A 22,535-nucleotide genomic window follows, 5' to 3' on the forward strand; every position below is an offset into this window, starting at 1 on the left:
GGGTGGTGGTGCGTGCCTGTGGTCCCAGCTACTGCGAAGGCCAAGGTGGGAGGATCACCTGAGCCCAGGAGGCAGAGATTGCAGTAAGCCAAGATCACACCACTGCACTACAGCCTGGGAAACAGAGAGGGAAAAAGGGGCAGTCAAGCTCTGTGGCTCATGCTTGTAATCCCAGCACTTTGGGAGGCGAGGTGGGAGGATCACTTGATCCCAGGAGTTTGAGACCAGCCTGGACAACAAAGTGAGACCCCCATCTCTACAAAAAAAAAAAAAAAATTAAAAATTAACCGTGATTAAAAAATAAATGTAATTAAAAATTACATTTAATTAACAATTAGTCTCAAAAAATTTAATTAAAATGTTCAGATCTTAAGGGAACAGTATAAGGAATCCTGAAAATTGAATATACCATGTAATTAAACACCCAAATCAAGACTCAGGATATTGGCCAGGTGCGGTGGCTCACATCTGTAATCCCAGCACTTTGGGAGGCTGAGGTGGGCAGATCACTTGAGTTGAGGAGTTCAAACCAGACTGGCCAACATGGCAAAACCCCATCTCTAGTAGAAATACAAAAATTAGTTGGGTGTGGTGGCGGATGCCGGTAATCCCAGGTACTTGGGAGGCTGAGGCAGGAGAATTGCTTGAACCCAGGAGGTGGAGGTTGCAGTGAGCTGAGATCGTGCCATTGCACTCTAGCCTGAGTGACAGAGCAAGACTCCATCTCAATAAATAAATAAATAGTCTGGGTGCAGTGGATCATGCCTGTAATCCCAACACTTTGGGAGGCCAAGGCAGGTGGATCACCTGAGGTCAGGAGTTCGAGACTAGTCTGACCAACATGAAGAAACCCCATCTCTACTAAAAATACAAAATTAGCCCAGCATGGTGGCACATGCCTGTAATCCCAGCTACTCGGCAGGCTGAGACAGGAGAATCACTTGAACCTGGGAGGTGGAGGTTGCAGTGAGCCAAGATCGTGCCATTGCACTTCAGCCTGGGCAACAGAGTGAGAATGACTCAAAAAAATAATAATAATAAAAAGATAAATTCTGAATGCTCATTGGTGGGCTTAGGGTCCCCTTCTCTCTCTGGCTTACCCTAAATTTATGCTGAGACTTGATCAGGGTCCTGGAGGGAAGCAAGTGGCCAGTCCCGAGTTTAACTGGGAGCGTTTATGGGCAGTTTATGGAGGGATGGGCAGAGTGGAGAAAGCCACAAAGGATGGGGCGGCACCAGGGGACCAGCCGAAGTGGGCACGAAGCCATCGCCAGCCTAGGGCAGAAGGGACAGGGAGGGAGTCTATTACCGTCTCCAGGGACTGCTCGAGTTCCCAGAGGAGCTGCGGCTCAGAGGAGGGGAACCACAGCCGCTGTGAGTGCAGGATGCAGGGAGGGGCCCAGGAAGCAAATATCCTGACCTCTCTCCACCGACCCTGCGGATAGAGTTTGCACACTCTCCCAGGGCCCCGAGCTAGGGAAGGAAGGCTGAGAGTGACCCTGGGGTGGAGGAGGGTCACGTGGAGAATCACCAGCACTTTTCCAGCAGAACTTTCTTGGTGCATTTTTCCATGTAGGTCCAAGTCTGGCCACCAGGGGTCGAAAGAGCAACCGGATTCCCAATAAAAGGGCCGCTTTCGCAGCGCTGGGTCACTTTCCCAGAACCTGGGCAATGAAAGGTAGGTAGTGAAGGGATGAAAGGTAGGGAGTGAAGGAAGGAGGAGAAGAGGCTTTGACCCAAGAGCAGCAGAAAACTGTCTTCTAGACCTAAGGGTGATAGGATAAGGCTAGTGCAAACTCCATCCACGGGGTCGGTGGAGAGAGGTCAGGGTACATTCACTTCCTGGGCCCCTTACTGCTTCCCTTAGTCCCACAGTGGCCGTGGCCCCCTCCTCTGAACCACAGCTCCTCTGGGAACTCTGCCTGTCCCTGGAGATGGGTAACAAATTCCCTCCCTGTCCCTTCTGCCCTAAGGGCTGTGATGGCTTGGGTCTCACTGGGGCTGGTATCCTATCTCCAGCATAGGTCTGGTCACTGCTGGCTGAATGGGAGTTCCGCAGTGGACAAGTTCAGAAAGGGAGGGTTCAAATGGCTGGTGCATAGACAATGTGACTGTAGAGGGTGCTGGCTTTTAAAAAAGTGAAGGATCAGCCTGGGTATGGTGGCTCATACCTGTATTCCCAGCACTCTGGGAGGCTAAGGCAGGCAGATCACCTGAGGTCAGTTCGAGACCGACCTGGCCAACATGGTGAAAACTCTTTATTAAAAAATACAGGCTGGGCACGGTGGCTTGCGCTTGTAATCCCAGCATTTTGGGAGACCGAGGTGGGCAGATCACGAGGTCAGGAGATTGAGACCATCTTGACTAACACAGTGAAACCTCGTCTAAAAATACAAAAAGAAAAATTAGCTGGGCATGGTGGCAGGCGCCTGTAGTCTCAACTACTTGGGAGGTTGAGGCAGGAGAATGGCATGAACCCAGGAAGCGGACCTTGCAGAGAGCCGAGATCGCGCCACTGCACTCCAGCCTGGGTGACAGAGTGAGACTCCGTCTAAAAAAAAAAAAAAAAAGAAAAAAATACAAAAATTTGCCAGGTGTTGTGGCAAGCACCTGTGTTCCCAGCTACTCAGGAGGCTGAGGCAGGAGAATCGCTTGAACCTGAGAGGCAGAGGTTGCAGTGAACCGAGATCATGGCACTGCACCCCAGCCTGGGAGACGAGCAAGACACCATCTAAAAAAAAAAAAGTTTTATTTTATGTTATTTTAATTTTCTTGAGACAGAGTCTCAGTTACTCACTCTGTTACCCAGACTGGAGTGCAGTGGCGCGATCTCGGCTCACGGCAACCTCTGCCTCCCAGGTTCAAGCAATTCTCCTGCCTCAGCCTCCGAGTAGCTGGGACTACAAGTGCCCGCCACCACACCTGGATAATTGTTTTGTATTTTTTAATAGAGATAGGGTTTCACCATGTTGGCCAGGCTGGTCTGGAACTCCTAAATTCAGGTGATCCACCTGCCTCAGCTTCCCAGAGTGCTGAGATTACAGGTGTGGACCACCGCACCGGGCCAGAAAGTTTTATTTTAATCCAAGTTAGAGCAAGATGGTTTCTATTGCTTGCTTCCAATGAAGACCTAAATAACAACGGTCCCTCATCACAAGCACTGTAACACACTGATATGGTTTGGCGGGGTCCCCACCCAAATCTCATCTTGAATTCCCAGGTGTTGTGGGAGGGAACTGGTGGGAGGTAATTAAATCTTGGGGCAGGTCTTTCACATGCTGTTCTTGTGATAGTGAATGAGTCTCACAAGATCTGATGGTTTTAAAAAGTGGCATTTTGGCCGGGCACAGTGGCTTATGCCTGTAATCCCAGCACTCTGGGAGGCCGAGGTGGGCGGATCATGAAGTCAAGAGACCGAGACCATCCTGGCTAACATGGTGAAACCCCGTCTCTACTAAAAATACAAAAAATTAGCTGGGCATGGTGGTGGGCACCTATAGTCCCAGCCACTCAGGAGGCTGAGGCAGGAGAATGGCGTGAACCCGGGAGGCGGAGCTTGCAGTGAGCCGAGATGGCACTACTGCACTCCAGCCTGGGTGACAGAGCGAAACTCCGTCTCAAAAAAAAAAAAAAAAAAAAAAGAGTGGCATTTCTCTGCACAAAGTCTCTTCTCTTCTCTGCCGTCATGTGAGATGTGCCTTTCATCGTCCAGTCTCAGGTATGTCTTTATCAGCAGCATGAAAACGGGCTAATACACTAATACACACACACATCCATACACATACACAACTGTGTAGGTACACACCATACAAATACACAGACCCGGACACACCATAGTGCACGTGTCTTTATTTCTGGATGATATAAAAGAAAAAACTTAAAAAACACCCCAAACCAAACACCAGTGGATCCCCAAAGCAATGTGATTCCCTCATCCCACCCAGATAAATAGAGACTTCTGTCAGTCTACCCTCCCGCCCCATAAACCCCTCTGCTATAGACATACTCTGGGTATATATTACTCTACTCGGCAATAGACATCTCCCGAAAATAGAATTCCTGCCCTGACACCTGACTCTTCCCTGGCCTCATCAGACCACCCGCCACTGTAGCACACTGGTGTCCTTGCCCCCCGTGGTCAGGGCCATGCTGTCATCCCACAAGAAGGCCACATTTGTCACGTGGCTGCTGTGTCCACCGTACTTGTGGCTGAGGGCCTGTTATAAGGAAAGAAGTAAGTGAAGAAAGGTCAGTGGGGACAATGCCACTCCATCATGGTCCTCTTGTCTTGACCCAGTTCTTCTCTGCTCTTCCTCTATTTTTTTTTTTTTTTTAATCACTTAGGTTAGAGTGAAGTCACTGAGGCGTGAGCACAGCTTCAATGTAGCCTCGACCTCCTGGGCTCAAGGGATCCTCCCACCTCAGTCTCCCGAGTAGCTGGGATCACAGACAAGCGCCACCACACCTGGCTAATTTTTTTTACTTTCATAGCGATGGGGTGTCCCAATGTTGCCAGGGCTAATAAACTCTTGAAGAACCAACGGAGGCCAGGTGCGGTGGCTCACGCCTGTAATCCCAGCACTTTGGGAGGCCAAGGCAGGCGGATCACAAGGTCAGGAGATCAAGACCATCCTGGCCAACGTGATGAAACCCCGTCTCCACTAAAAATATAAAAATTAGCTGGGCGTGGTGGAGCATGCCTGTAATCTGAGCTACTTTGGAGGCTGAGGCAGGAGAATCGCTTGAACCAGGGAGTCGGAGGTTGCAGCGAGCTGAGATTGTGACACTGCACTCTAGCCTGGCGACAGAGTGAGACTCCATCTCAAAAAAAAAAAAAAAAAAAAAAAGAACCAACAGAACAGCTGCGTGTGGTGGCTCACGCCTGTAATTCCAGCACTTTGGGAGGCCGAGGTGGAGGTGGATTACTTGAGGTCAGGAGTTCGAGACCAGCCTGGCCAATGTGGTGAAACCCCGTCTCTACTAAAAATACAAAAAATTAGCTGGGTGTGGTGGCACATGCCTGTAGCCCCAGCTATTTGGGAGGCTGAGGCATGAGAATCACTTGAACCCAGGCGGCGGAGGTCGCAGTGAGCCGAGAGCATGCCACTGCACTTCAGCCTGGGCGACAGAGGGAGACTGTCAAAAAAACAAAAACAAACCAACAAAAAACCCAGCAGGGCAACTGAATTGGTTTATTCGACAAGTTAATGGCATAAATAGAAGAAACAGCATGCACATGGGGAAGGCTGTTCTACATGCTGAGATTTGAGACATACGCAAATGCAGTTTGGACCCTGATTCAAACAAACCAACCGTAGAAGGCCAGTCTGGGGCACATCAGGGAAATGTGAATATGTACTGGCTATGAGATCATATTTAGGAATTGATGTTTTGTTTTTGCCTCCCTAGGGATGAGGCATATAAGAAATTAATGTTGCCGGGCGCGGTGGCTCACGCCTGTAATCCCAGCACTTTGGGAGGCCGAGACAGGCGGATCGCCTGAGGTTGGGAGTTCAAGACCAGCCTGACCAACATGGAGAAACCCTGTCTCTATTTAAAAAATACAAAATTAGCCAGGCATGGTGGCGCAAGCCTGTAATCCCGGCTACTTGGCAGGCTGAGGCAGGAGAATCGCTTGAACCCAGGAGGCGGAGGTTGCAGCAAGCTGAGATCGCGCCATTGCACTCCAGCCTGGGCAACAAGAGCAAAATTCTGTCTCAAAAAAAAAAAGAAGAAGAAGAAATTAATGTTAATGAGTAGGAGTGGTCAGAGGCTTGTGGATATGTAAGAATTCTTCTTTTTATTATTATTATTATTTTGAGACAGAATCTCACTCTTTTGCCCAGGTTGGAGTGTAGTGGTGCAATCTCAGCTCACTGCAACCTCCGCCTCCCAAGTTCAAGTGATTTCTCATGCCTCAGCCTCCTGTGTAGCTGGGATCACAGGCGCCCACTACCACCCACGACTCCTTTTTTTGCATTTTTAGTAGAGACGGGGTTTCACCATGTTGACCAGGCTAGTCTTGAACTCTTGACCTCAGGTGATCCGCCTGCCTCGGCCTCCCAAAGTGCTGGGATTACAGGCGTGAGCCACCATGCCCGGCCAGAATTATCCTTGTTTTTTTAAACATGAATGCTCAATTTAGAGGGCTAAAAGATAACCTATGTGTTTTTGTGTGTGTGGTGTTTTTTTTTTTTTTTTTTAAGACAGAGCCTTGCTGTCACTCAGGCTGGAGTAAAGTGGCATGATCTTGGCTCACTACAGCCTCTGCCTCCCGGGTCCAGGCAATTCTCCTGCCTCACCCTCCCCAGTAGCTGGGATTACAGGCGTGCACCACCAGGCTTGACTAATTTTTGTATTTTTTTTTTCTTTTTTTGAGACAAAGTCTCACTCTGTCACTCAGTGCGGTATCGCTCAGTGGAGTGCAGTGGCATGATCCTGGCTCACCGCAACCTCCGCTTCCCAGGTTCAAACGATTCTCCTGCCTCAGCCTCCTGAGTAGCTGGGATTACAGGCACCTGCCACCACGCCCAGCTAATTATTGTATTTTTAGTAGAGACGGGGTTTCACCATGTTGGTCAGGCTGGTCTCAAAATCCTGACCTCAGGTGGTCCATCACCTTGGCATCCCAAAATGCTGGGATTATAGGCATGAGCCACCACACCCGGCTACATATGCAGTTTCTTAAAACTATAGACCAGGACAGGTGCTGTGGCTCATGCCTGTAATCCCAGCACTTTGGGAAACTAAGGTGGGGAGGATTGCTCAAGTCCAGGAGATCAAGACCAGCCTGGGCAACAGGGACATTATCTCTATCAAAAATACAAAAGTTGGCCAGGTGTGGTCATGCACGCCTGTAATCCTAACTACTCAGAAGGCTGAGGTGGGAGGACCGCTTGAGTCCAGGAGGTCAAGGTGCAGTGAGCCGAGATTGTGCCATGCCACTGCACTCCAGCCTAGGCAACAGAGTGAGACCCTGTCTCAAAAATAAAAAAAGAAGAGAAAGGAGAAGGAAGAAACAAATGAAATAAATATACCAAATCTGGTAATAGTTGAACATGGGTAACAAGTACAGGAGGGGTCACTGTACTAGTCTTTCTGCTTTTATGCATGAAAATTTCCTAGGAAAATGCTGAAACAACCCCTCTTCTGTTAGAACCAGAGAATGGTAAAAGTAACGTCCAGCTTTTTTGTTTGTTTGTTTTCGTCTTTGTTTTGAGACAAAGTCTTGCTCTGTCGCCCAGGCTAGAGTACAGTGGTGCAATCATGGCTCACTGCAGCCTCAACCTCCTGGGCTAGCAATCCTCCCACCTCAGACTTTCTTGTAGCTGGGACTACAGGTGTGCACCACCATGCCCAGCTAATTTTGTGTGTTTTGTAGAGATGGGGTCTCACTTTGTTGCCCAGGCTGGTCTTGAACTCCTGGCCTCAAGCGATCCTCCTGCCTCAGTCTTGCAAAATGTTGCGATTACAGGTGTGAGCCACTGCACCTGACCTTGGCCTCCCTTAAAAACTTGTAAGATCTGCCGGGCGCGGTGGCTCACGCCTGTAATCCCAGCACTTTGGGAGGCCGAGGCGGGCGGATCACAAGGTCAGGAGATCGAGACCACAGTGAAACCCCGTCTCTACTAAAAATACAAAAAATTAGCCGGGCGCGGTGGTGGGCGCCTGTAGTCCCAGCTACTCAGGAGGCTGAGGCAGGAGAATGGCGTGAACCCGGGAGGCGGAGCTTGCAGTGAGCCGAGATCGCGCCACTGCACTCCAGCCTGGGCGACAGCGCGAGACTCCGTCTCAAAAAAAAAAAAAAAAAAAACTTGTAAGATCTGGTTGCATATCCTGTGCCCAGGTACATAGTAGGTGCTCAATAAATATTTACTGAGTTAACAAGGATAAAAGAACCAAAGAGCTCAGAATTGCAGTTGCTCAGAATTTTAGAGAACCACGTCTTCGGCTGGGCACCGTGGCTCACGCCTGTAGTCCCAGCACTTTGGGAGGCCAAGGCGGGTGGATCACGAAGTCAGGAGATCGAGACCATGGTGAAACCCTGTCTCTACTAAAAATACAAAAAATTAGCCAGGCATGGTGGCGGGCGCCTGTAGTCCCAGCTACTCAGGAGGCTGAGGCAGGAGAATGGCGTGAACACGGGAGACGGAGCTTGCAGGGAGCCGAGATCACACCACTGCACTCCAGCCTGGGCGACAGCGCGAGACTCCGTCTCAAAAAAAAAAGAGAACCATGTCTTCAGCATGGCACACTCTGAAATTCATCCACCTTTGGATTAAGAAAGGCCCTTGGGATCAAGACCACTGTCTTCCTTGTACAGATGGGGAAACTGAGGCTTAGAGAAGGGGTGGGGTTGGACCAGAGCTGCCTGAATCTTGTCCCCACCCCTGCTTGCTACCCCCGTCCACCCCCATCTCCCCAAGGGACTCACTCGAGGCTGACAGCACGGGTAACTAAACAGGTGAACTTTGCCAAAGTCATCAGCTGAAGCCAGCAACTTCCCATCATGGGAGCGGGCCACAGCATTGATATCAGTGCCATCCGCCCCCTCGGACCAGATCCCTGTGGGCAAGATGGAGGTAAGTTGTAAGATGTCAGCTGGAGCCAGGGACTGCCAAGAGAAGCAGACTGCCACACCAGCCACCCTAATTTGTTCCGACCTAGCCTGTATCTATCCAAGGATACGACCCAGAATGACCTTCTTAAAATGTGAATCCGAGCCTGCCCCTGCTCTGCTCAAAACCCTTCCATGGCTCCCTGGTGATCTTAGAAGAAGGTCTATGGTTCTAAGCCTCAGCGGGCCCCATGCACTGCTCCAGCCTCATCCCTCATCAGTGCTCCCGTTAAACTCTGTAATGATTTGGCCACCCTGCCTCCCTGCATTTCTCCGAATGCCAAGCTCTGTGTCACGCCTGGGCTTTTGTATGTGCTATTCCCTTTGCCTAGAGACTGCTTTCCTTCTTCACTGCCCTGGAAAGTGACTCCTTATCCTCCAGGTCCTAGCTCAGATGTCTCTTCCTCCAGGAAGCCCTCCCTGATTCCCTCCAAGACTAGGCCAGATGCCCCACCCTGGGTTTCCCTGTCCCAGCCCTGCTCACTCTGGGTCATCACTGTCTGGGGACAAGTCTGCCTCCCCAACTGGACTGAGAGCCCCAGGAGAGCAGGGCCCTCAGTCATGGTCACTGCCAAGCCCATAGCGGGCACACAACTGCTCAGGGAATACGTGTTCGCTGATTTCGTGCCTGAATGAATGGGTGGCTAGGGCACCGGCAGTGTGGTCTCTCCTGGCCAGTCACCACGCCCATTTGGTTTCATTTTATTACAGCTCTAATCAGTCATCTCACCCTACCCTTTCCTCTTACACAAACACAGCCCACATGCAGTAAAGGAGTGAGCTTCCTACACTGGAGGTAAACAGTAAGACTCTGGAAACCACCAGCAGGGATGTCTCTCAGAACTCCTGTCCTCGTTGAGACCTCTCTCATTCCAGAACTCACCAAACACCCCAAACCCCAGGACACAAGTAGCTGTGGCCCATTCCATGTCCCTCACAGCATCTGCACTGGTGATCTGCTTACAGGTAGCCGGGTCCCCTGGGGCAGAAAATGGGAGGAGACATTCAGAGTTGGAAGAACTACGCAGTAAACCCGTCCCTTTCTTAGACAATGGGAGCTGAGGTCCAAGACAGAGGAGGCTAAGGTCCCAGGGCTCATTCCACCTGTCAGGACTGGCTGAGAAGGCTGCATGCTGGGTCTTCACAGCCAGCTGCATAAGCGGGAGCATCTGCTTTGAAACCTGCATCTGGAAGGGCGTGGTGGCTCATGTCTGTAATCCCAGGAGGCGGCATGAGCCACCGCGTCAGGTTGGATCACCTGAGGTCAGGAGTTCGAGACCAGCCTGGCCAAGATGCGGAAACCCCATCTCTACTAAAAATACAAAAATTAGGCCGGGCGTGGTGGCTCATGCCTGTAATCCCAGCACTCTGGGAAGCCGAGGCAGGCGGATCACCTGAGGTCAGGGTTTAAGATCATCCTGGCCAACATGGCGAAACCCCATCTCTACTAAAAATACAAAAAAAAAAAAAAATAGATGGGCGTGGTGGCAGACACCTGTAATCCCAGCTACTCAGGAGGCTGAGGCAGGAGAATCACTTGAACCTGGGAGGTGGAGGCTGCAGTGAGCCAAGATCACACCACTGCATTCCAGCCTGGGAGACAAGAGGGAAACTCCATTTCAAAAAAAAATACAAACAGAAATATTAGCTGGGCATGGTGGTGTGCTCCTGTAATCCCGGCTACTTGGGATGCTGAGGCAGGAGAATGGCTTGAACCCAGGAGGTGGAGGTTGCAGTGAGCCAAAATCGTGCCACTGCCCTCCAGCCTGGGTAACACAGTGAGACTCCATCTCAAAAAATAAAAATTAAACAGCTGGGCGCGGTGGCTCACACCTGTAATTCCAGCACTTTGGAGGCCGAGCGGGCGGATCACGAGGTCAGGAGATTGACACCATCCTGGCTAACACGGTGAAACCCCGTCTCTACTAAAAATATTAAAAAATTAGACGGGTGTGGTGGCAGGCGCCTATAATCTCAGCTACTCGGGAGGCTGAAGCAGGAGAATCACTTGAACCCGGGAGGCGGAGCTTGCAGTGAGCCAAGATCGCACCACTGCATTCCAGCCTGGGGGACAGAGCAAGACTCCGTCTCAAAGAATATATAACAATAATAATAATAAATAAAAATTAAAAATTTAAAAATGTAAAAAAGAAACCTGCATCCCTGCATCCTACTCATCCAACCAGAAAGGGGAGGAACTGACTAAAAGTGGGGTACACCAGGGGGAAAATAAGCCAGCAGTCCCTGAATTCCAAATCAGAACCAGCCTTGAATGCTAAGGGAGCGAGACCTGAAGCCCCTGCCTCCTGTCCCAGAACTCAGGGAAGTCTGCAAATGAGACGGAGGAAGAAATGTCTCTGGGTCCCGGAGAACTCACAGTACAGAATCTCATAGTCCCCGGAGTTGGTGACAAAGCAGCTGCTGTCCTGGGCCCAATCCAGGTGGGTGATAAAACTGGAATGGCCCTGCGGGGGAGGGAAGGGATGGTGTTAGAGCTGCAGAGGGCGGAACCAAGGAGAGGGGGACAGGATTAAATCAGGAAAGTGGAAGGTCAAATACAGAGGTAGGGCAAGAACACAATGGGACTAAAGGAAGGATACACAGGCCTTTGGAGTGTGGGGGCAGGGCCAGACTACTGTGGGCGGGGCCAGACTGTGATGGGCAGGGCTAGACAAAAAGCACTTAGAACACAATGGGAGTTTAGAACAGGTGGGCAGAGCTGGACACGGAGGAGCTGGCTTTGAATGTGAGGGGCGGGGCTACACAGAGGGGCGGTCTCGGAACGTGAGGGGCGGGGCTACACAGATGGTGAGCTTAGCACGTGGGGGCGGGGCTACACAAAGGGGCGGGCTTAGAACACACGAGGTGGTGAATGTGTGGGCGGGGCCAAGACTCCTTGCTCTGATCAGGGCACAGTCAGTTGAGTGTTGAAAGCTGCGCTCCCTTGAGGTAGAAAATTGGTTAATTCTGCACCCCCTGGGCGGGGTGGCGGCGCGGGCTGGGGGCCACTGCCCACTCACCGAGCACTTGCCCAGGCGGCTGACCTTGCGGCCGCCCTGGTCCACCGTGTACACGTACACCAAGTTGTCGTGGGAGCCCACGGCCAGGTACGCCCCGTCTGGGGGAGGGGGAGGGGGGCTATGAGGAGGCACCCAGGCTCCGCCCCCTCCTTGCCCAGACTCAGCCCCCTCAACAGTCCCCAGCTCCATCCCCACTGCGTCCCTCATAGGCCTCCCTTCGAAGGCTCCACCCCTCCCCCTGCCAAGAACTCTGAGCCTCTGTCCCCTGGCCCTGCCGCTTGGGTGTCCCAGGCCTGCCGCTTACCTGGGGAGAATTTGACCACTGAGATCTGTTCATTGCCGTCTGTGTGGATAGCCACCAGGTCATGGGTCTCCGTGTCCAGCAGCAGCCATCTTGAAGGAGAGGGCGTGGTGGGGGGGAGGAGGGGTGAGATGATCTGACAGAGAGGGGCGGCAATTTGTGGGGTCTGAGGGAGGGATCAGAAGGACCCCAGAAAAGATCTGGGCTGGGCACGGTGGCTCAGGCCTATAATCCCAGCACTTTGGGAGGCCGAGGTGGGTGGATCACTTGAGGTCAAGAGTTCAAAATCAGCCTGGCCAACATAGCGAAACCCCGCCTCTACTAAAAATACAAAAATTAGCCGGGCGTGGTGGCGCATGTGCCTGTAATCCCAGCTACTCGGGGGGGCTGAGGCACGAGAATTGCTTGAACCTGGGAGGCAGAGGTTGGAGTGAGCTGGGATCATGCCACAGGACTCCAGCCTGGGCAACAGAGCAAGACTCTATCCCAAACAAAACAAGGCCAGGTGCGGTGGCTCATGCCTGTAATCCCAGCACTTTGGGAGGCTGAGGCAGGCGGATCACTTGAGGTCAGGAGTTCAAGACCAGCCTGGCCAACATGGTAAAACCCCATCCCTATTAAAAATCAAAAAAATTAGCCAGGCATAGTGGTGGCCACCTGTAATCCCAGCTACTCGGGAAGCTGAGGCAGGAGAATCACTTGAACCTGGGAGGCGGAGGCTGCAGTGAGCCAGAGGAATATTGAGGGATCGGGGCTTGCTAAATAGTGGGATTTGGGCAAGTAGGAGAGAGGGAAGAAGGGCCAGTTACCCAGGGAGCAGAGAAGCCCTCCCGAAATGCCCTCCTCAGCTTTACCTGCCAGTCACTGTACCCACAGCCAGGACAGAGCCACTGGGGTGGAAGCCGGCTGAGCGGGCAGGGTCCTGAAAAGGGAGAGAGAAGAGGCAGGGCTCAGAGCTGGGGCCCCATGTCCATCTGGCCATTCTCCTGCCTCAGGGCCAAGTCTAATCTTGGGATGAGGGCTCTCCCCTCCCTCTGCTGCCCTTTGGGACACCACCACCCCAGACACCATGGCAGCCATTCCTCTTTCCATTCCTGTAACATGTTAGCCTGAACAGAAGACATTCCTCCTGTCACCGCTGTCCCGGGATCCTTCCTTACTCCTCTTCTAAATTCCCACAGCTTTATTCATCCAAGACAACTTCTTTAGATAATTTCCTAGATGTGGGAATGCTGGGACAAAGGGCATCCAGAATTTTAAGACTCTTTTTACTGTTATTTTTAATTCTTTTAATTTTTATTTATTTTTTTGAGATGGAGTTTTGCTCTGTCGCCCAGGCTGGAGTGCAGTGGCACGGTCTCAGCTCACTACAACCTCTGCCTCCCAAGTTCAAGCAATTCTCCTGCCTCAGTTTCCCAAGTAGCTGACATTACAGGCACCCACCACCACGCCCAGCTGATTTTTGTTTTGTTTTGTTTTTTGTAGAGATGGGGTTTTGCCATGTTGCCCAGGTTGGTCTCAAACTCCTGGATTCACACAATCTACCTGCCTTGGCCTCCTAAAGTGCTGGGATTACAGGTGTGAGCCACCACACCCAGCTGAAATTTTTATTCTCTTTACATTTTAATTAATTGTGAATAGCCATGTGTGGCCAGTGGTTACCCTATGGGACAGTGTAGCTCTACACTTGACTGTTGCAGCAGTCACACCTTCCTTGAACTCAGCGGCTCCTGACTCCCCGCTCCTCATGGCAGCTCCCGACAGGATGGTTCTGTGTCGTCCTGGGCTCCCTTCCAGTCAGGAACCTACTCCTCCACCCCTTCTGAGAGAGCTTCTAAGCACCCAGTTCCCTGGACAAAACCCCCACCCTGCTTAAAAAGACCTTGTTTGGGCCAGGCTTGGTGGCTCATGTCTGTAATCCCAGCACTTTGGGAGGCCAAGGTGGGCGGATCATGAGGTCAGTTCGAGACCAGCCTCACCAACATGGTGAAACCCTGTCTCTACTAAAAATACAAAAATTAGCTGGGCGTGGTGGTGTGTGCCTGGAATCCCAGCTACTCGAGTGGGAGGCTGAGGCAGAAGAATCGCTTGAACCCGGGAGGCGGAGGTTGCAGTGAGCCGAAATCATGCCATTGCCCTCCAGCCTGGGTGACAGAATGAGACTCCATCTCAAAGAGGGGAAAAAAAAAAAAAAAAAGACCTTGTTTGGTTTCAGTCTAATGTGCTGAGCTCTGACACATGGAGAAAGGTAGTTCTGTTAGAACGGTGCGTTTCCAGTCCCCGGGCCCCTCACCTCAATGATCCTGCTCCACAGGGGCTGGTGGGACTCTGAGCTCCACAGATGCACCAGCTTATCCTGCCCGCAGGTCACAAACTGGGCCTGACTGGGGTGTGTGGCCAGGCCCCACAGCTCTTCCACATGGCCCTGGTGGAAAAGGAGGACAGCAGGATGGAGACAGCAGCCCTGGCCTTTTCCCACCCAACCCTAATGCCAGACAAGTGCTGGATAACTCACCCTGCCCCAGCGGGACCCAGGGAAGACCTTTCCCGGTGTGTCTGAAGGGGGCCTCGATTGGGCATCTGAACCCAAGTTCTAGTGTGTGACTCAAGGCAAACCCTGCCCCTTCTCCAGGGACCTCTGCTTTCTTCTTTGCACAATGGGAGGCAGGAGGGCATGGTGGCTCAGAGCTTGATCTCAGGGGTCAAACAGGCTGCACTCTGGCCACACGCCTCCCAGGTCTCCAGCTCCAAGGATCTGGGAAGGCCCTCGTGGAGTCTGCCTGCAGCCAGACAGAGCCCAGAAGTCTGAGGGACCTCATGGAGGGCACTACACCTGCTGGCTCTGACCCTCGGCCTTCTATTACTGACCGAGGGCAGTCACCTAGGCAGGTGACATCTCCTTGGAACCTCAGCTTGATCGTCTGTAAAATGGAGCCAGTTGGTGTGGGTGCCTCATAGCATTCTTGTGCTCACTCAAATCGTGGATGGAAAATGCTGGCCGGGTGCGGTGGCTCAGGCCGGTAATCCCAGCACTCTGGGAGGCTGAGGCAGGAAGATTGTTTGAGCTCAGGAGTTCGAGACCAGCCTGGGCAACATGGCAAAACCCCATCTCTACATAAAATACAAAAATTTGTCAGGTGTGATGGTGCACACCTGTAGTCCCAGCTACTTGGGAAGCTGAGGCAGGAGGATCCCTTGAGCGCCGGAGATGGAGGTTGCAGTGAGCCAAAATGGCACCACTACATTCCAGGCTGTGTGATATAATAAATAAATAAAATGTTAAACATAAGGATAATTCAGAGAATGTGGTCACAAAATGGAAATGTCTAACTATTATTATTTATAACAAGTTTTTTTTTGAGACGGGATCTCACTCTGTTACCCAGACTGGAGTGCAGTGGTAGGATCTCAGCTCATTGCAACCTCCACCTCCCAGGTTCAAGCAATTCTTCTGCCTCAGCCTCTTGAGTAACTGGGATTACAGGCACACGCCACCATGCCCAGCTAATGTTTTGTATTTTTAGTACAGATGGTGTTTCACCATGTTGCCCAGGCTGGTCTCGACTTCTGATGTCAAGTGATCTGCCTGCCTCGGTGTTCCAAAGTAATAGTAATATTACAATTAATAATTATTATAGCCAATATAATAGTATGGGCTGGGCGCAGTGGTTCATGCCTGTCATCCCAGCTCTTTGGGAGGCTGAGGTGGGTGGATCACCTGAGGTCAGGCGTCTGAGACCAGCCTGACCAACATGGCGAAAACCTGTTTCTAATACAAAAATTAGCTGGGTGTGGTGGTACATGCCTGTCATTCCAGCTACTCGGGAGGTTAAGGCAGGAGAAGCGCTTGAACCTTGGAGGCAGAGGTTGCAATGTGCCAAGATTGTACCACTGCGCTCCAGCCTGAGTGACAGAGTAAGACTCTGTCTCAAAAATTAAAAAAAAAAAAAAAAAAGTATAAATAGAGTGCTTCCCGGTAGGTGAGTTATTTAACTGGGTCAGGGACAAGGGAGGGAGGGAGGAGGCCAGGAAGGGAGGAGCAGGCATTTGAGCTTCGAGAAGAAATGCAAGCAGACTCCAGCAGAGCCTTCCCCAGTCTGTGGAGCTGGAGACCGAGAGGTGTGTGGCCAGGGTGTCTGCAGCCATGGGACAACCTGTAGGGACACTCACCAACCTAAAGGATGCCACCCCCAATCAGAGTGGCAGGAGGCAGCACAGTTGGAGCAGGGGCCTGGGGCCCCTCTGCTGTGCTTGGAGTTAAACTCTTGGTTGCTGGATCCTGGGAAGGGGTCCTGGGTCAGGGCCAGGTCAGAGAAGGGACACAGCAGGGAGGTGAGGAGAACTAGGAGTGGAGAGGGGAAGTGGATAATGCAGGGAAGACAAGCGGAAGAGTTGGGAAGAGGGGAGGGGTGAAGTGGAGGGAGGCGCACCTGGACCAGCAGCGAGAAGCCCGTGTGCACGGAGCCGTGCAGGATGGAATTGCGGGTGGTCCCCACGTACAGTGTGTCTCTGTGGCCCTCTGCCACAGTGCGTACAGGGCCAAAGTCCTCAGGGACCTGGGTGGGCAGATAAGAGGGAAGATGAGTAGGATGCACACAGGGGTGGGCGTGGGGTGACATGCTGTGGGGAGGAGGGTCTGGTGTTGGCAGCCCTGGTGAGATAGGGGGGTCTCTCCACCCCCATCTGAGCCCACTGCCCCTCCTCACCTCCACTTCCTGCAGCTTGCTGTAGTCAGAACCCCAGAGGACCACCCGCCGATCACGGCCCCCTCCGGACACCAGCGTCCCGTCCCGCAGGGCGCAGAGCCCAAACACGCCACCGTCATGGGCGCCCAGCACCGCCTGTGTGATACGGTTCCCACCTGCAGGGTGGCCAGGGGCAGGGTCAACAGGGAGAAGCAACCCCTGTGCTGACCCCTGAAAGCATCTTGAACTCTCAAGCCTATGTCCATACGTTCTCACTCACCTTTCCACCTTTCTTTTTCTTTTCTTTTCCTTTTTTTTTTTTTTTTTTTTTTTTTTTTTTTGGGACAGAGTCTCTCTGTCGCCCAGGCTGGAGTGCAGTGGTGCTACCTCGGACCACTTCAACCTCTGCCTCCCAGGTTCAAGTGACTCTCCTGCCTCAGCCTCCCAAGTAGCTGGGATTACAGGTGCCCACGACCACACCTGGCTAATTTTTTGAGTTTCTAGTAGAGACGGGTTTCACCATGTTGGCCAGGCTGGTCTCAAACTCCTGACCTCAAATGATCCACCCTCCTCGGCCTCCCTAAGTGCTGGGATTACAGGCATGAGCCACCATGCCCGGCCCCACCTTTCCACCTTTCTCTCTGCTCTACCACCCACCCAACCACCCAAGCACCTGCCACATACCCACTCAAATACAATACCATATCATCCATTCATTAAACCATCTGAACTAACATCTACCCATCCATCCATCCACCCTTTGGCCCATACACCCACCCATCCATCCATCCACTCACTTATCTACTGGTCTGTTAGATGAACACTATCCACTCATCCATTCATCACCCATTCATCCACCAGACTATCCATCCATCACCCTACCCATTCATCCACCCATCTCTCTACTGATCCATCCAGTCAGCCACCCTGCCATCTATCCATCAACCTACCTCTCATCCAATCATTTGCCCTCTCTTGTTTTTTGTTTTGTTTTTTGAGACAAAGTCTTGCTCTGTTGACCAGGCTGGAGTGCAGTGGCACAATCTTGGCTCACTGCAACCTCTGCCTCCTGGGTTTAAGTGATTCTCATGTCTCAGCCTCTGGAGTAGCTGGGATTACAGGCATGTGCCACCACACCCAGCTAATTTTTATATTTTTAGTAGAGACAGAGTTTCACTCTGTTGGCCAGGCTGGTCTCAAACTCTTCGACTCAAGTGATCTGCCCGCTTTGGCCTCCCAAAGTGCCAAGATTACAGGCACGAACCATGGCACCCAACCTAATAAAGACAATTTTTTTTTTTTTTTTTTTTTTTTGAGACGGAGTCTCGCTGTGCTCCCAGGCTGGAATGCAGTGGCGTGATCTCGGCTCACTGCAAGCTCCGCCTCCCGGGTTCACACCATTCTCCCGCCTCAGCCTCCCAAGTAGCTGAGACTACAGGCGCCCGCCACCACGCCCGGCTAGTTTTTTGTATTTTTAGTAGAGACGGGGTTTCACCATGTTAGCCAGGATAGTCTCGATCTCCTGACCTCGTGATCCACCCGCCTCGGCCTCCCAAAGTGCTGGGATTACAGGCTTGAGCCACCGCGCCCGGCCAAGACAATTTTTTAAAAAGAGAGGGCAGGCTGGCTGAGCGCGGTGACTGATGCCGGTAATCGCAGCACTTTGGGAGGCAGAGGCGGGCAGATCACGAGGTCAGGAGATTGAGACCATCCTGGCTAACATGGTGAAACCCCGTCTCCACTAAAAATACAAAAAATTAGCTGAGTGTGGTGGCAGGTGCCTGTAGTCCCAGCTACTTGGGAGGCTGAGGCAGGAGAATGGCATGAACCCAGGAGGCGGAGCTTGCAGTGAGCCGAGATGATGCCACTGTACTCCAGCCTGGGCACAGAGCGAGACTCCGTCTCAAAAAGGAAAAAAAAAAGAGAGAGGGCAGGCTGAGGCGGGTGGATCGCTTGAGCTCAAGGGTTCGAGGCCAGCCTGGACCACATAGCGAAACCTCATCTCTATAACAAATACAAAAATTACCTGGGCCTGGTGGTGGGCACCTGTAGTCCCAGGTACTTGGGAGGCAGGAGGATCACTTGAGACTGGGAGGCAGAGGTTGCAGTGAGCTGTGATGGCACCACTGCACTCCAGCCTGGGCGCTAGAGTGAGACCCTGTCTTAAAAAAAAAAAAAAAATTCTTTATTAAAAAAATTTTGTTTTTGTTTGAGATGGAGTCTCACTCTGTCCCCTAGGCTGGAGTGCAATGGTGCCATCTCTGCTCACTGCAACCTCCGCCTCCTGGGTTCAAGCGATTCTCCCACCTCAGCCTCCTGACTAGCTGGGATTACAGGTGCTTGCCACCATGCCAGGCGAATTTTTGTATTTTTAGTAGAGATGGGGTTTTGCTATGTTGGCCGGGCTGGTCTTGAACTTCTGACCTCATGTGATCTGCCTGCTTCGGCTTCCCGAAGTGCTAGGATTACAGGTGTGAGCCACCGTGCCTGGCCTAAAAACTTTTAAAAGTAAAGATGAGGTCTCACTATGTTGCCCTGGCTGGTCTCAAACTCCTGGGCTCAACCAGTCCTCCTGCCTCAGCCCCTCAAAGCGCTAGGATTATAGGCGCTAGCCACCTCAACCAGCCCATCCTCTCTTTCAGTCAACTACCATTCACCAGTTAATGTGTCCTTCTATCTACCCATTTTAGGCAAGGCGCGGTGGCTCACGCCTGTAAGCCCAGAACTTTGGGAGGCCGAGGCGGGTGGATCACTTGAGGTCAGGAGTTCAAGACCAGCCTGAGCAACACGGTGAAATCCTGTCTCTACTAAAAATACAAAAATTAGTTGGGTGTGGTGGCGAGCGCCTGTAGTCCCAGCTACTCGGGAGGCCAAGGCAGGAGAATCGCTTGAATCCAGGAGGCGGAGATTACAGTGAGCCGAGATCGCGCCACTGCATTCCAGCCTGCACAACAGAGTAAGACTCCATCTCAAAAACAAGCAAACACACACAACAAAAACAAACAAACAAACAAAAAAACACAAAAACAAACATCCATCCATTTTCTATTTTCCCATCTATCTACCCATTCACCCCTCTATCTACCCATCTGGCAATCTGCCTATCCATTCTTTCATCCATTAACCCATTCAATCAATAATTCGTTAACCAGTATTTGCTTTGGGCCCAGGTTCATATGGGGACACAGTGGTGACCAAGGCAACCACACACCCTACCCTTGCAAGGCTCACTGTAAGTCAGCGCCAACCCCAGGTGTTCAGGCCCAGAAGACTCAGGTGCACACCCAGGAGACTGAGATCCCATAGAGGAGGGAGACTGAGATCCCATAGAGGGCTCCACCCAGCCAGGTGAGTCAGGGAGGGCTTCCTGGAGGAGGAGATAGCTGAGCAAGGATCTGGAGGTAGGGTAGGAGTCAGCTGGGACAAGAGAGGACGGGAAAATGTTCCAAGTGGAAGGAACAAGTTTCTGTTGCAAAAAGCAGAGAGTAGGCGAGAACATGGATAACTGAGGGAACTAATAGAGATTTGGTGTGATTAAGTGTAACATATAAGGGCATGTATGTCAAGGCAGGAGACGGCAGGGCCAGATCGGGCAGAGTCCTGGAGGCCTCAGTGAGGAGCATGGACTTGTCATAAGGGAACCTGGGAGCAATGGAAGGAGAGGGATTGGGTCAGATTTACATTTGCTTCTGGGAACAAACCTAATCGGAGGTGGCGAGGCTGAAGGCTGTGAGGTCAGGAAGGAGACTGAGAGAGGAGAGGAAGAAACAATAATTCTCTTTAATTCCCATCCTTCAAGACTCAAATGTGGTTTCACTTCCTCCAGGTGAGCGGGGCTCTCTTTTTTATTTTTTGAGACGGAGTCTTGCCCTGTTGCCCAGGCTGGAGTGCAGTGGCACTGTCTCAGCTCACTGCAGCCTCTGCCTCCAGGGTTCAAGCGATTCTCCTACTTCAACCCCCCCCTCACCCCCGTGTAGCTAGGATTACAGGCACCCACCACCATGTCCAGCTAATTTTTTTTTTTTTTAAACAGAGTCTTGCTCTGTAACCCAGGCTGGAGTGCAGTGGTGCAATCTCAGCTCACTACAACCTCCACTTCCCAGGTCCAAGCAATTCTCACGCCTCAGCCTCCCAACTAGCTGGGATTATAGGCACACGCCACCACACCTGGGTAATTCTTTTGTATTTTCAGTAGAGACAGGGTTTCTTTCTTTTTTTTTTTTTTTTTTTGAGACGGAGTCTTGCTCTGTCGCCCAGGCTGGAGTGCAGTGGCCGGATCTCAGCTCACTGCAAGCTCTGCCTCCCGGGTTTATGCCATTCTCCTGCCTCAGCCTCCTGAGTAGCTGGGACTACAGGCGCCCGCCACCTCACCCGGCTACTTTTTTGTATTTTTTAGTAGAGAGGGGTTTCACTGTGTTAGCCAGGATGGTCTCGATCTCCTGACCTCGCGATCCGCCCATCTCGGCCTCCCAAAGTGCTGAGATTACAGGCTTGAGCCACCGCGCCCGGCCAACAGGGTTTCACCATGTTGGCCAGGCTGGTCTCGAACTCCTGACCTCAGATGATCCACCTGCCTTGGCCTCCCAAAATGCTGGGATTACAGGCATGAGCCACTGCGCCCAGCATGTTATTATTATTTTTTAATTTTTTGTAGATATGGGGTCTCACTATGTTGCCTAGGCTGGTCTAGAACTCCTGGGCTCAAGCAATCTTCCTGCCTCGGCCTCCCAAAGTACTAGCATTACAGGCATGAGCCACTCTCCCAGCCTCAACCCATTAGTTCATTAATAAAGTCATCCATTGGTTGGAACAAGCATTTCTTCACTCAACCATTGGCTAAGACAATCAAGTCATTTATTCATCCAATCATTGATTAACTTCTTAGAACAATCTGTTCTTCATAACACATTAATCCATTGGCTGAAACAACCATCCATTCATTCACTCACTCATTCACTCATTCATTCATTGCTGTATAGATCCACTGCCTAAAACAAAACCTATTCACTAACATAGCTAGCCATTAGTGGTAACAACCCACTCATTTGTTCCTTTACCTAGTCACTCTTCCTTTAAGGAGGATGACACATTCATTTACTTATTCTTCCATCCATTTCCTAGGATCACACCTTCATTCATTCCTTCGTTCACTCATTCATTGATCCACACTCTGGGACAAAGCATGTCCATTCATCTGCCCATCCGTCCTTCCTTCCATCCGCCCATCCATCCATTCATCATCTAACCACAACTGAACTAACCCATTCATTGATAATCTGGACTTGATCCCTAACAGGGGATTTCCAGAGGTCAAGGCAGAGGGGAGTCAAAGATTTCCTGGAGATGAGGATATTTGAGCTGAGCCTTGACGGGGTGTTGGAATTGGACATCCGTTTACACTCATTCCACACAAGCAGCATTCGACGAAGGGAGGCAGAGCCAGGAGTGTTTGGGAAGACTGGATTGGGGACCAAACAAATAGGGTGACACTGACCTTTGCCCCAAACATAGAGGTTCCCCCCAGAGTCCCCCGTGACCACGTCGCCACCTTCCAAAAAGGTCACACACAGCACATACTTCGGTTTCTCATGTTTCTAAGGTGGGGGAGGAAAGGAAGGTTTCAGAGCGTCACTGAAGCAGGTAGCCTCCCAGAGGTCATCTGTCACCCAGGACCGGGGCCAGGGAATCCCCTGTATGCATTTGGGTGTAAGGCTCTTCGTGGAACATCAGTTCTCCCACCTGCCTCCATCCCGCCTGCAGTGCTCCGGTGGCCTAGAGGTTCTGACCACAACTGTCTCGCTTTCCTACCCCTGGGCCCACTTCCTGCCCTCTCTCTGGTCCCCCTGACTCTTTCTTTTGAGACATAGTCTCACCTGTCATCCAGGCTGGAGTGCAGTGGTACATATCAGCTC

The 22,535-nt window shown here is 51.6% G+C and overlaps 1 protein-coding gene across 9 annotated transcripts in view; it reads right to left on the reverse strand.

Moving 5' to 3' along the window:
• Positions 1-3,834: 3,834 nt before the first annotated feature.
• Positions 3,835-22,535, reverse strand: part of EML2 (echinoderm microtubule associated protein like 2) — a 38,457-nt gene continuing 19,756 nt past the window's right edge. For 8 of the 9 annotated variants that reach the window (XM_025368232.1, XM_025368231.1, XM_025368233.1 and 5 more), the window contains 11 exons: positions 22,118-22,217; positions 16,645-16,799; positions 16,369-16,494; positions 14,232-14,363; positions 12,793-12,860; positions 11,942-12,030; positions 11,638-11,735; positions 10,995-11,082; positions 9,501-9,596; positions 8,435-8,565; positions 3,835-4,217 (listed from right to left, as the gene is read on the reverse strand). In XM_025368232.1, coding sequence (XP_025224017.1) covers positions 4,092-4,217; positions 8,435-8,565; positions 9,501-9,596; positions 10,995-11,082; positions 11,638-11,735; positions 11,942-12,030; positions 12,793-12,860; positions 14,232-14,363; positions 16,369-16,494; positions 16,645-16,799; positions 22,118-22,217 — 1,209 coding nt within the window. In that variant the 3' untranslated portion in view covers positions 3,835-4,091. The remainder of the gene's footprint in view (positions 4,218-8,434; positions 8,566-9,500; positions 9,597-10,994; positions 11,083-11,637; positions 11,736-11,941; positions 12,031-12,792; positions 12,861-14,231; positions 14,364-16,368; positions 16,495-16,644; positions 16,800-22,117; positions 22,218-22,535) is intronic. The other variant, XR_003116911.1, reaches the window with a different exon arrangement.

The sequence above is a fragment of the Theropithecus gelada genome, chromosome 19 (genome assembly GCF_003255815.1).
Source record: "Theropithecus gelada isolate Dixy chromosome 19, Tgel_1.0, whole genome shotgun sequence".
Classification (NCBI taxonomy): Eukaryota; Metazoa; Chordata; class Mammalia; order Primates; family Cercopithecidae; genus Theropithecus; species Theropithecus gelada.